At 37.5% G+C, this 14591-nt stretch overlaps 1 protein-coding gene across 3 annotated transcripts in view; it reads left to right on the top strand.

Annotated features, from left to right (window-relative positions):
- LOC120531779 (potassium voltage-gated channel subfamily H member 7-like) overlaps positions 1-14591 on the top strand; it is a 440320-nt gene that overhangs the window by 376412 nt on the left and 49317 nt on the right. For all 3 annotated transcript variants that reach the window (XM_039757502.1, XM_039757501.1, XM_039757500.1), the window contains one exon: positions 5445-5699. In XM_039757502.1, coding sequence (XP_039613436.1) covers positions 5445-5699 — 255 coding nt within the window. The remainder of the gene's footprint in view (positions 1-5444; positions 5700-14591) is intronic.

Genomic DNA, 14591 nt, shown 5'->3' with positions numbered 1-14591 from the left:
CCACTCCTGTTTACACATGGATAAATGTACTGTAGATGCACCAGAGCAGAGGTGTCCTTAAAGCTGCCTGATGATTTTAAGTAGCAGCCAAAATGGTCCTTTTTGGCAGCCTGTCTAATCCCCCCAACAGCTTGCGATGACAGCTTCTGATAAGTCGGCCCTGTTTCAGAGCTGTAAACAGCTGTTGTTTAAGTGGTGACTCACTTGGGTGCTGTATTTTCTCAGGCAAACAAGAGAAGACACAGTATACAAGTAAAAGAAACTATTAATCACATAAATAAATCACTGCCCTTACTATGAGTGGCACAGAGCTGCATGCATGTGCTTCTTGTTATGAAATGTGATACAAATTGAAGTCATCAACTTGTAATTACTCCCTATAGCACCCCAAGGATGTTTCACATTTTTTTTTTTGCATTACAAAATATTTACATGGTTATTAGTGAGTTTTTTGCTATTTAAAGTTCAAAATTGTCCTTTGAAATTTTAAATAGAAAGTAGTGACTGGATAATTCAGTACATGTCCATCCACCTTTGCTGTGACATATCTAAATAGGCAGTTGTATTTAGATGTTTCATAATTATCTGAACATGTTCCTGCTGTGTTCACTTAATTATATATATTGCATATTAATTTTGAGAACTGAATGGAGTATTAAACACATGGTAGGAAGAATACTCTAGGTGGGTGAAAGGTATGTTGTAGAGTATGCTCCCACTTACATTCACTGACACAAAGTTGATTTAGAAACACCAGTTATCACACCCTGCATGCATTTGGGATATAAAAACGAGAAGAAAATGCCTGAAGAAAATTAACAAACACACGAAGAGTGCATAAACTACAAACAGACATTGACCAAGCCAGTAATCAGACCTAATGCCTATGGGGCTGGGAGAGAGAAGTGCACCCACTGTGTCCAATGCAGCAAGTCATTAAAAAAAAGAAATAGAAGAGAACATAAAAAGTAATAGAAGAGAGCATCTATTTCTCAGAGTATTTAGCCTTATTAGAGTTGCAGTTGCACTACTCAAATAGAGCATGTTATCTTCTTCTCAACGTTGCTCTTTAGTCACAGCCCGAAGGGCATGAACATCATACAATTGCAGATGGACAGCAGAGTGACACTACGTGAGAAAAGGTGGGGGGGAGGTATGGGGGGCCGTGCAGACCTGGCCAAGTAAGAGACTGCAAAGTCATGAGCAAGTTGGATAAAAAGTATATCGTATATTACTTATTAAAGTCTGAAATTCAAAACACAGATTTAAAAACAGGAAGTGCTGAAAGGTACAAAATGTTAAAAAAAAAATTGAGAAAGGAAAAAAGTCAAAAACAGTAAATAGCCAAGGGCTGCCCTATAGTCAGGTTGCTTCTTTTATTATCTTTTTCCTTCCCTTTATGTAATTTCAGCACAATTCCTATTCTTCTAGGCGCATATACTGATGGACGTGGCCAAAAGTAATCTGCTAGCAGAAAGAGATGTTGGATGTGCAGCCAAGACCTCAACCTCACACATTCTACTGAATGACTTTACTGGGGGACTTAAATTACCAGAAATTCTAATTAAATACATTAAGATTAATGAAAGTAAAACAATGAAATATGAAAATTGTAATATTCTTTTAAAAATTATATATAAAACAAGCACTCATGTATCACCACTTTTTAGAATGATGGAGACATATAAAGGAGTTGGACTGGGTAGAGTGGACCACTTGATCTGAATTTGAGCAGTGAAGTGTTATTTAGATTTTAGTGTGTGTCATGACTTATCCTTATCAAACACTGCACCACCATTATTTGCCTGGCATCCCAAAATTGGTCTTGTCCTCGGATGATCATTGCTGCAGATACACAGCCATCTGTGATCAATGATTAATTCATTGAATCCTGGAGGAGTAATGTATATTCTGTCCTGGCCATGGGACAGTGGATGAGCACTTTTATCATACAAAGAAACCCAAGGCATTGTGAGAGTTTACCAGTCTTATTCATCTGTGTTTTATGATTATACGTGCTAGGATATATTATATGGATTTTTTTTTTAAGGATATAGGTTTCCAGACTTGCAGGGATGTACTATTTACTCCATAAATTTGCAGAGCAAGATGTTTCTTTGTGTTTTTGGTATTAATTTGTTCACTATATGGCCAACCGTTTGTGGATATTTTACCATCACACTTATATGAGCATGTTGGATGATTCCATTGCTAAGCCATGGTAAGCCATGGGTATTAATATAGAGTTGACACACCTCCAATTTTACAACTATTACAACCTACACTAATCTTCACTGGAACCTAAACCTTAAAACACAGCCCCAGACCATTGTCTCTCCTCCACCAAATCTTATAGTAGGCACTATGCAGTTTGGAAGGAGGCATTCCCTGCCATCTGCTTAATGCAGATTTATCCACCAGACTACCAGATAGTGAAGCATAATTCATCACTTCAGATAATGCATTTCCAATCTTCCAGAGCACCCAGGCAGGCACTTGACATTGCACAAAGTAATCTTAGACTTGTGTACAGTGGCTCAACCATGGAAACCCATTTCATGAAGTACTGGTCACACAGTTCTTCTATAGCTGAAATGACATACAGCATGCACATCCTTCTGGGTGGAGACCCAGACATACTGGAGGGATTATGTATATCAGCTGCTCTAGAAACCCCTTAAAATTTCCTAAGATTAGTTTATGGAGAAAAGCCAAGCAAAATGACACCTTTTATTGGCTAACTAAAACGATTACAATATGCAAGCTTTCGAGGCAACTCAGGCCCCTTAGGATTAGTTGAAATTGTTACTGGGATATGGAGCTCATGCCCACCCGGATCAGCCTGTTATCATAGTGAACCCAACAAGTAAAAGAAAGACATATGGACAATTAGCTGAGGCATTTTTAGCAAAGTAATAAAAATAACAATATCAAAATAAATGCAAACTGGTGAAATTAGAAGTGGCTGCAGTTACACAGATTTAGGTAAAAATATCTTAAACTGACAGCTCTGTCAGAAAAGGAAGTAGAATAGGATTTGCCTGATGAGAGCAGCAATTTCAGCAGTGATGTGAGTCATCGTAGTGATCCAGATGAGATTCTCAGTTTTAGCCTGATCATGATGTGGACTCAAGAAGCCCTTATTAACAACACTAAAATAACATTTTTGCCTAAGGGTGTGTAGATGGAAGCTAATATAAGTGAAGTGAAAGGGCAATAGGGCTAAATTTTTCTAGTGTCCTCAGTAAAGCTTGCTTTAATTTGCACACGGAAGATCCAGTATGAGTGTTTTTTGTTTGTTTTTTTGTTTTTATTAGGGTGAGATCTTTAATTAAAGAAATTAATAAGTCTGAGCCACCTGATTGCCTCTTTAGTTAGATACAAATTATAAGGGAAAGAAAGGAATGTCATTTTTGAAGTGAAATTACCTTAATTGGTGAGGTCAAATGGCTATCAAAAATAGCTATAAAGATAACATTCTTTTAATTTACTATGAATATTACAGGCATGCCCCAATATTGTTAAAAAAAAAGTTTATTAGGGCCACATGGTGGCACAATGGTTAGCTCTGCTGCCACACATATCCATTATTCTTGGTCAAAGTTTGCATCCAGATATATGTATTTTTTGTACATTATCCACATTCTGTGTGAGTTTTCATCCAGGTATTTCTATTTTCCTCCCATATCTCACAGATGTGAATGTTGCCTTTATTAGCAATTCCAAACTTGCCTTGTGTGAGTATGGGGATGTGCATGATGGGACCTGCTACAGGCTGTTGATTTCTCCAGGGCTGGATCCCACTTTGCACCCTTAAATTAAAGATTTGATAATGTTCGTAATTTTAAATGATCTATTATTATTCCGTGACAAACTTGATAAGTGAGTTATAAAGGAATAAATACATATTTATCAATTTACTGTTTTTGTATAGTATCTTTTATAAAGCAAATTATCTAAATGTACTTTAAAAAACATCCAAGAATATGTTTTAAATCAATAATTTACAGAAACCTGGTACAATCTTTGGATTTCTAGAAACTGGGGCCTTTTCCTGCAAACTGGTGTACACAGCAGAACTAACTCTCAGTGGTCCTCGGAGCAACACAAGATCTTTCATAAGAGACTAAACACTGGGGAAGCTGAATAAAAAAATGACTGAACACATATAGAGTAGACTGGCAGTGAAAAACTCTAGGCAATGAGAATGGGAACAGTAGTAAAATTAAATAAACAAAGCAGGTGGATATTGTCAGCAGTAAACTCTTTTTGACAAAAGGCACACAATAGATTTTATAGAATTTAGACTCGCATGGCTACAAATCAAAAGCTCGTTGGCTACGTGGCAACCTAGGCGGCTCAAGTGCTGAAATATTTTAACTTATCAGATTCAGTCCCCACCATTAGTTCACCATGTATGCCGAGTAAGTCACTTTATTTATCTGGTTCTAATTAGTTTTTTTAAAACCGATTTGCGTAAATGTATAAAGTGTATTTTTGAATTCATGGGAAAGACTTACATAGTATTTGTGAGACACACTTTTGGAATTGGACTAGCAGGAATCAAATACCATTGTCATCTGCAACAGCGAAAAGATGATCCTGGTATTCTCGCCTTAGAGCCAGAGTTTCAAAGAAAAACCCATATCTGAAAGTGGCAAATAAAAAAGAAATGGTTAAAAAGTAAAAATAACACACATTGACTGTAAAAGTGTATTATGGATGGATAAGTCCAAGAATGAATTATTTGTCACTGTTGCAGCTAACACTCAGGTTTGATATGTGCTGTTTTAAGAAAGAAGCCAACAACAATTCTTCATTTTGCAAACATATTTTCTATGTTTTTTGATTTCTAATCTTTATTCTGGGCCTTCCTCTTCTTTTTTGTCTTGGTTAGATCCTGTTTTTCTTAATCTTTCAAGACAGTAGTGTGCACAGATTTCAGCTGTGCTAACTCAATTACAAAGGTTTCTCTAATAACTTATTTGAATGTAAACCTGAATAATTAAGGGTTAGCCAAGAGAGTTTACCATTAGGACATTGGCATATTGGGCAGCTGAAAATGGGGCTTTTAGTTATATGCAAATAATAAATTATAAATCAGTCAATTGAAGCAGTAATGGGTAGGATATATTTTAAAATTAATATAATGGTACATGATTCAAAACTTTGAATGCCTGTGTATGTATGTATATACGTATAGTATAATGTCATGTTAGGCTGTGCTTTAGCCACCTGCCATCTCAGATGGTATCATTCCTATTTCAGACCTTTGCTTTCTCCTTATTTTGCCCCAACAATATTGGCACACTCAACAGCATCCATATTAGGGATGAACTCTTTTGCTCTTGTATTGTGGCACTTATTAGTTGATGTTCTGTGTGTTCTTCTAATCACTTGTACTGAATTACACCAACTGGTATGGCTTTGTTTTATTCCCATAGGAGAAAGCAGTAAAACTGTTGGTGAAACCCCTGAAGACAAGGTTTTCTATACCTTCTGTTCAAAGAGGGACATTGAGGAAAGAAAAAGTAGTTCCTCATCTTTTTCTACCTCTGGAGATGAAAAGAAGAAGTCAATGAGTCCAGCAATTATAGGGTTTCCATCAGCAATAGGTCACAAAAATGAACTTGGATTTGTAGAGGCATCTGTGATTCCAGCCAGGAGCATGATTGAAAGAAGAAGTCATTCTTTCAAAGGTAGGCACATTAATTTTTGATTATTTCTATGTGCTTTGGCAGAAAGCAAAATCTACAAAATTCTTAAGCCTTGTTTTTAATGTTTATTCTAAAAATATCCGTGTCTTTAGAAAAATAGTTCCACATTTTATTATTAAAACAATTTACAGTATACCAGCCTTTTATTTTCTTTACACCTTCAAAAAAATTACAAATCTACCAACTCATTTTTAATTTAATGTATCAGTATACTGCTGCTGGATTATGTGAATTGTCCCTTGGGATTAATAAAGTATCTATCTATCTATCTATCTATCTATCTATCTATCTATCTATCTATCTATCTATCTATCTATCTATCTATCTATCTATCTAAAGAAGTAGCTCAGAATACATAGGAGAAATATTAACATTTGTCTCACACTGGTAATGGACAAAAGGGACCAAATACTGCATTATTTGTTGATACCTTAACATATATTTTTTAACTAGTTTAATGTGTTGGTATTGTTATTATTGTTATTTTACTCTTTTAAAAAAAAAAAAAAACAAAGTGCCATTTTTAATTGGCCTGTGGTGTGAAACATCCCTTACTTAGTTAAAACACACAACATTCTACATATCCCCTTTCATAGTATCCTCTTTAATAAAACCCCTGTGTGCGTCCAGGTGTCCGTGTGTGTCTTCTGGTGAAGTGTGCTTGCGCGGAGCCACACGGCACGTGTTCAGCCTCTTCCTGTGCATTCCCTGTGCAGAGACAGAGACAGACATACACACAGGCGCGCGAGACAGACACACACACACATCACAGGACTCCGAAAGATTTCTGTTAAGAATATTGTGTATTATTGCTATCATGATAGTGGTGTTCTGGTCATGCAGCTGCACGGGGCAAAGTTGTTGTCCCATGGTAGGGGTACAATGTGATTCACCATTAAGTTAAAAGAATTCTACTGGATCTACTTTATTAACACCTCTGACCAGGTTTAGGTCCCTATACAGTCTCAACTGCTCAATACTAAAAAAGTGTAATACTCTGATTCTGTCACAGTATGACATGTCCTTAAGTCCTGGGATGTACTTTATTGCTCTTCTCTGCACAGCCTCAAGTGCTGCTGTGTCTTTCTTGTATCGTGCTGCACACAATACTCCAGATGTCTTCTCACTAGTGTGTTGTGTAGTATGGGTATAACATCCTTTGATTTATATTCAAGTTTATAGATAAAACCTAACATTTTATTTAGCTTTTTAATTTCTTTAGAATTTTGCTTAGATAATGAGACTGTTGTGTCAACATAAACCCCAAATCCTCTTTAGTGGTTGCTTTCTGTAGGATATCTTGTGTTTATAACTGACATTCCTGTTGCCCACATGTAACACAAGTTCTACATTAAACTGCATTTTTCAAGTGTTCGCCCAGTTTTGAAGCTTGTGTAAATCTTTCTGAATTGTTTTTGCTGCCTTCTCAGCGTCTGCCATTGCTCCAATTTTAGTATCATCTTGCAAAGGTCACAAGTTAACTAGTTCTACTGAAATCTGTGTCATTAATCTAAATCTAAAAATGTAATGGTCCCAGCACAGACCTGTAAGGGACTCCACTGATGACCTCATTCTACATGAAGCATTCTCCTCTTATCTGTACTCATTGTCCCCTGCCCTTTAACTTGAAATGCAGTTTTGTAGGTTACCCCTGATGCCTCTTTCCTCAGTGCTAATGTAGTGGCCTTTGTTGCATTACTAGCTTGCCACCTTAATGTGTCTGGAAGAATCCTCTGTTTCCCTCTATTTAACAGAGGCTTTGGGAAATGCAGTAATATTAGAAATTAAAATAAATAAAACATATTCAATGGGTTTAAGAAAGCAGCTTTAAAAATTGTGTTCCAAAAAGTAGCACTCATTTAAAACTTCCCTGAATCTGTTCAGTTCTCTAACAGGTTTGACTGTGACCTTCCTGATCACAGCTTACCCACCAATGTGCCTCAGCAACCTGTGGCTTTCTCCTCCCCTTGTTCCCAAACTCCAGTGCAGATTACTCTGCAAGATGATGCACCACTGTCCACACACCCTCCATCCTCCAGAACTTTCCATTCAAACTTCTGCATACTAACTGTCAGTATCTCCACCCTCATGAACAATCTACAATGCCTTACACCCACCATTCTTCCAGTGGTCTAGATACCAAGAACTGGCCTTCACAGTGGATCAAGTGAAGAAAGAACTATAGAAACTCAGGCAATGCAGAGTTGCCAGACCTGATGGTATTAACTCTAAGGAACTGAAAGAGTGCACTGAGCAACTATGTATATTCCTTTAGCATATCTTCACTCTGAGTGCGATTCTATAAAGGGTTCCTGCTTTATGGAAAACATCTTGTGTGGTCCCAGCACCCAGGGTAGTGCAGCCGAAAGTCTTAAATAACTATTGACCGGTGGCTCTGACCTCACATGTTATGAAGACCTTGGAAAGGCTAAGATAGACTCACATTCTACCCCAGGTCACTGGACCCTCTGCAGATTGCTTACCAGAACCACATATGGGGTAGACTATGCTTTCATTTATTAGAGCCTACTCCGATCTGTAAAAATCAGCACAGCAGAGTGAGAAGAGGCTATTGTTTTTGACCTATCTAGTGTATTCAATACCATACAACCCAAACTGCTGAGGGAGAAGCGCCAGTCAATGATGCTAGAGCACTGATAGTAGATCACAGTTTGTGTGGTGTAAGAACATGTGCATCGGATATGGCCAGAAGTGGCACAGGGGTTTCACAAGAAGCTGCATTGGCTCTCTTCTTGTTTATCCTATACACCTCAGACTTTTCATATAATACTGAATTATGTCATCTGCAAACATTTTTGATGCTACATCATAGTTGGGTGTATCAGGGGTGGGCAGGAGAATGAATAAAGGACACTAATGGAGGACTTTGTTGAATAGTGTAAACTGAACAACCTGCAGCTCAACATCAGTAAGACAAAGGAGATAATCGTAGACATAATGAGGGTCAAACTCATTATACCTCCAGTTCACATTGATGGTGAAGATGTGGAGGTGGAGAGGACATGTAAGTACCTTGGGGTGTATCTGAATGACAGGCCTCAGTGGAGCAACACAGAGACTATATGCAAGAAGGGTTAGAGTCACCTCTATTTCTTAAAGGAGGCTGAGGTTGTTTGGTGTTTGCAAGCCCTTCCTACGTGTTTTCTACCAGTCTGTTGTAGCCAAAGTCATTGTCAATGTGATAATCTGTTGTAGGAATGGTATTAGTGCAGGTAACAGACAGGATCAGGCTGGACTTACGAAAGGAAGTGGTAGAACAGACAGTCACTCAGGAAGCTGCTTACTATCCTGGACAATGACTCCAACTAATTATATGAGGCTTTGGCTCAACAGAAGAACACCTGCAGTAACAGAATGAAACAACTGTATTTCTCCAAAGACCACTAAGTGACGTCGCCTGTACTCCCAGCCATCAGGCTGTATAATGAGTCACCCCTCCACCAGGTGGTCTTATTCCTATGTGTTGAATGGTACTGAGCTGGTCTAACAGACAATGATGCCATGTCCAGTATACTGTGTTAATATACGGCATTGCCATACTGAACCAATAACTGATATCCTATACTAATTAAACTGCAACTGATAAGTATGTGCAATTCTAATCATTACACTTAGTAAATACCTACTTAGTAAGTAATTTACTTATAGATAACTCTTGTTATATGTGTACTTGTTCCTTGTTAGTATACTGTACTTAAGATTATGATAATTCTCATTATGTTTGTGCCATTATTGTCTGCTGCTACACCCTGAAATTTCCTTAAATTTTCTATCTATCTATCTATCTATCTATATATCTATCTATCTATCTATCTATCTATCTATCTATCTATCATATTCAGGATATTTAAGAATGTAGATTTTAAAAAGTACAGAGAAAATACTGTAAATATTTTGTTCTTTATCTGACCTTCTGCTTCACTGTAGAAGAAATCTCCATAATGTACAATTCCAACTGCAATATATTAGAAAAATGAACAGACAAATGGAGGGCCCTTCCCTATAGCACAAACATTTTTTATTTATTTTTGTTAAAATGTGAAGCTATGAAGATGCTACTAGATGTTTCTCATTTATGCCTTTGGCTGAGTGATCCCAGTGCATTACAATAAATCAAACACTAATGCCAAAAGGAAACGGCTACCTTTTTTTCTATAGTAATCTATACTAATAAAAGGCAAAGCCCTCACTCACTCACTCACTCATTCACTCACTCACTCACTCACTCACTCACTCACTCACTCACTCATCACTAATTCTCCAACTTCCCGTGTAGGTAGAAGGCTGAAATTTGGCAGGCTCATTCCTTACAGCTTACTTACAAAAGTTGGGCAGGTTTCATTTCGAAATTCTACGCCTAATGGTCATAACTGGAAGGTATTTTTCTCCATTAACTGTAATGGAGTTGAGCTGGAATGACGTGGGGGGGCGGAGTTTCGTGTGACATCATCACGCCGCTCACGTAATCACGTGAACTGACTGTCAACGCAGTGCGTAGAAAACCAGGAAGACCTCCAAAAAGCGCTTAAGAAAACATGCATTATATAATTGAGAAGGCAGCGAAACAATAAGAAGCGAGCGAGTGACATATACTACCATATTCATGACTGTTGCTACCTCGGAAAGAAAGCAAGGTGTAAACCTAAACTTTAAATTAAGTTCATAGACAGGCTACCGCTGGCGTTTCACATGCCCACAGGTAATGAGGGATACAAGTTTAATGAGAGGACGCAGGATATAAACGAGAGTTTTGATCACTTTATAACTAAGTGAAAATTGTAGGTGAAGGGGTGTGCTTATGCAAATTCCGAGAGACTGTGTTTGTGGGGGATTGACAGTTAAGGCGGGTGGGGGAGTCACGTCATCATCTCCTCCCATTCATCTCATTTGGCTCTGAGCTGAGCTCCGCAGCTAACGCCGTCTTCCGAAGCAACTTCGTCAGACTGCCACCAAATACTCACAGAAAAATCCACAAGTTAATACACACGCTGTCTCTATAGAGTTTCTCCACACTGAATCCTCCAGGCACTACTTACAAAAGGTTACATTGACAATCGTGTTACGTTATTTTTAAAATCTTTCCTTTTCTAAGCACAAGCACAGCTGAGAAGCTTTGATGCATGTGCTCCATAACGCGTTAAAAAATAATGCATTTAATCACACTTTGCATTACAAGCAAAGGGGAGCTTTTGTCAATGCATGATTTCCTGGTACACCGATTACACTGATCAGTGCATCCCGATTCATTTTACCCTCGCACCACCTTAGTTTGAGAAGAAGTATGAAAAATATGAGGTTAACAGAGAAAAACATCACCAATTCAAGCTTTATGAATAATTGATTCGCCATCAATAATTGTTTTGGTAAAGCCATCCTCCTTCCATTTTATAATTTTTCCGCCACTAGCCGTGATTAAATGAACGGTAAATAAAGTAAGAGCAAAGCGAGGGTGACTTATTTAGGCAGGCATATATATGACAGCAACACTCATGACAATGTCAATCATGTTACGTTATTATTAAAATGTTTCCTTTTATTTTTCATTACTTCTTTAACACACTACTTCTCCACTCGAGGGGGTATTTTGATATATATATATATATATATATATATATATATATATATATATATATATATATATATATACCCCAATCTACATACTGTGAAATAAACGAACCACACCGTGGCATTAGCCGACTTGCTGACCAACCACAAGCGTTACCTGGTAGGCTGTGGCGCAACATTAGAGGCTTCGCCTCTGACGCTGATCCCCGAGGTTCTATTCCTGAGAGGGAGTGTAGTGAGTGTGTACGCCTGATGAGCCCAGAATTAGGGCGAAACACATGTCGCGTACTGTTTTGCATTATTTGACATATATATATATATCATATAATATATGAATGACCTCCAAACAGCGCTGAGACTTTTGATATCATGAACGTGTCTGCAAAAACTGTGGTTTCCTGCCCTGCAAAAGTCGAGCAGCCAGCGCTGCATAGCTGTGCCGCCTTTGAGACGCTGACTGCGCTTCTGCCTTAAGTCAAAGTGAGCACTTTTAATTTTTTTCATCCTCCCCCTGCGCTATAGCCCAGACAAGTGCAAACACGGGACCCCTTTTCTACACCACGGCAAAATAATATTAAGGCGATTCACACTTTCTTTTGCACGTATACGATTATGAGGTTCTCACCCCGGATTATGAAGACACGCCCACGAGTGGAGGACTGACTGTGCCATCACAGCCGATTAATGGCGAGGACGTCTCACCAGTCTACACAAGACCCACCGCGACTGTCCCCAAAAGGCGATCATAACGTCAGTGAACACATCTCTCTATACTATATAAAAGAAAAAGGCAACTTTCCTTTCTTTACACCTTTTTTCCTTTTATCCCAAACCAAAGCCTTTCTCGCTTAACACTGCAGAGGACACAAAACTAATTTTCTTTAAATGCCGGTAAGGCACATTACCAGAGGCACAAATTTGAACGTTCACATACAAAATGTAATTTCTATACCACAGCCGTCGTGTAGCGCCTTTCAAAAGGGATCTACTACCGAGAGATGATCCATATATATTTTAGCTGCTGTTAGTTACTTACCTGTTGTGTTACACAGTCTTTAAAATGTAGTTTACCCGGAACCACTCCAGTAGTGCTCAATGTACCTGTACTTCTTAAAACGTTAATGTTTTACTGTTTAATAACTTATAGACTATATTTTATTATTTCTCCCTTGCACTCAGTGACCAAAGCTATACACACATATATTTAAAAGCTATACACACAAGTATATGTATGTGTATATATATGTATGTATGTGTATATATATATATATATATATACATATATATATATACATATATACATATATATATATACACAAACACCCTATCTACATTATATATATATATATAAATACACACACACATACATACGTACGTACGTACATATACATATATACACACATATATATAATTTGTGTGTATGTATGTATGTGTGTGTATATATGATGTAGATAGGTATGTATATATATATATATATATATGTGTATATGTAGATATGTATATAGATATGTAGATATGAAGATATGTATGTGTATATATGTGTATATATATATATATGTGTGTGTGTGTGTGTGTGTGTGTGTATATATATATATATGACAGCAGCAATCCAAGCTGTGAGAAAACAGTAAAAAGGAGGCGTGTCAGGCGTCGTGGTACATTTTCTGATGCAGCTAGACGAAAAAACTTTGTGACGCTGCCGCCAAATACACAAAACAATTACTTTGACAATCATGTTACATTATTTTTAAAATGTTTCCTTTTCTTTTTCATAACTTCTTTAACACACTACTTCTCCGCTGCCAAGCGGGTATATATATATATATATATATATATATATATATATATATATATATATATATATATATATATACATATAGATAGATATGAGAACAACATATATATATATATAGATAGATAGATAGATAGATAGATAGATATGAGAACAACACTCATATCAATGACAAAACAATTACATTAACAATCATGTTACGTTATTTTAAAAATTTTTCCTTTTCTTTTTCGTACCTCCTTTAACACACTACTTCTCCGCTGCGAAGCGCGGGTATTCTGCTAGTCTATACTAATAAAAGGCAAAGCCCTCACTCACTCACTCACTCATCACTAATTCTCCAACTTCCCGTGTAGGTAGAAGGCTGAAATTTGGCAGGCTCATTCCTTACAGCTTACTTACAAAAGTTGGGCAGGTTTCATTTCGAAATTCTAGGCATAATGGTCATAAGTGGAACCTACTTTCATATACTGTATACGGCCATAGCGGGCAGTTCTGTCGCCGTGTGAGGCGGAGTTACGTCGTGCGTCTTGCATCATCACGCCTCCCACGTAATTGAGTGCCGTCCGTCAGCGGCAATCCAATAGAAACACTCTGCCGCGAAGGACAGTGCTCATGGAAAGGAAGATGAGATGGTCAGGGTGGCGTTTGGCACAAACTCAGCGAAACTGCAAGAGAAACTTTTAAGTGCCGGGGTCTTAGCCAACATTAAATAAAGCCGTGGAAAGAGCGCAGAACAAAAAAGCGTTACACAATTGAGAAGGCAGCAAAACAATATGAAGCGTGTGACACATACAAGCATATTCATAAGTGCAGCTACTGCGGAAACAAAGCACATGGTGGAAGAAGTCAATGTCCAGCTAAAGGAACACAGTGTAAAAAAAAAAAACAACACGTGCATGCAATGTGTGATGTCTCAAATAAAGAGGAAGACGAGCTGTTTGTTGATGCAGTAAGAAAGGAATCGATAAATGAAACCTGTTATCTTTACAACGGTTGACAAAAATGGAATGTAACTTGAACACAACACATCCTCCAAATACGAACCTGATTGAAAGAAATAATGATAATCAAATCCTTGATGACAGCAACACTCATAACAATCACAAAACAATTACATTCACAATCATGTTACGTTATTTTTAAAATGTTCCCCTTTCTTTTTCATAACCTATTTAACACACTACTTCTCCGCTCCGAAGCGCGGGTATTTTACTATATATATATATATATATATATATATATATATATATATATATATATATATATATATATATATATATATATATATATATATATATATATATATATATATATATATATATATACCCCAATCTACATACTGTGAAATAAACGAACCACACCGTGGCATTAGCCGACTTGCTGACCAACCACAAGCGTTACCTGGTAGGCTGTGGCGCAACATTAGAGGCTTCGCCTCTGACGCTGATCCCCGAGGTTCTATTCCTGAGAGGGAGTGTAGTGAGTGTGTACGC

Source organism: Polypterus senegalus, chromosome 6, assembly GCF_016835505.1.
Source record: "Polypterus senegalus isolate Bchr_013 chromosome 6, ASM1683550v1, whole genome shotgun sequence".
Lineage (NCBI taxonomy): Eukaryota > Metazoa > Chordata > Cladistia > Polypteriformes > Polypteridae > Polypterus > Polypterus senegalus.
Note: the sequence above shows the minus strand (reverse complement) of the source record. Positions and strands in the feature narration are given on the sequence as shown.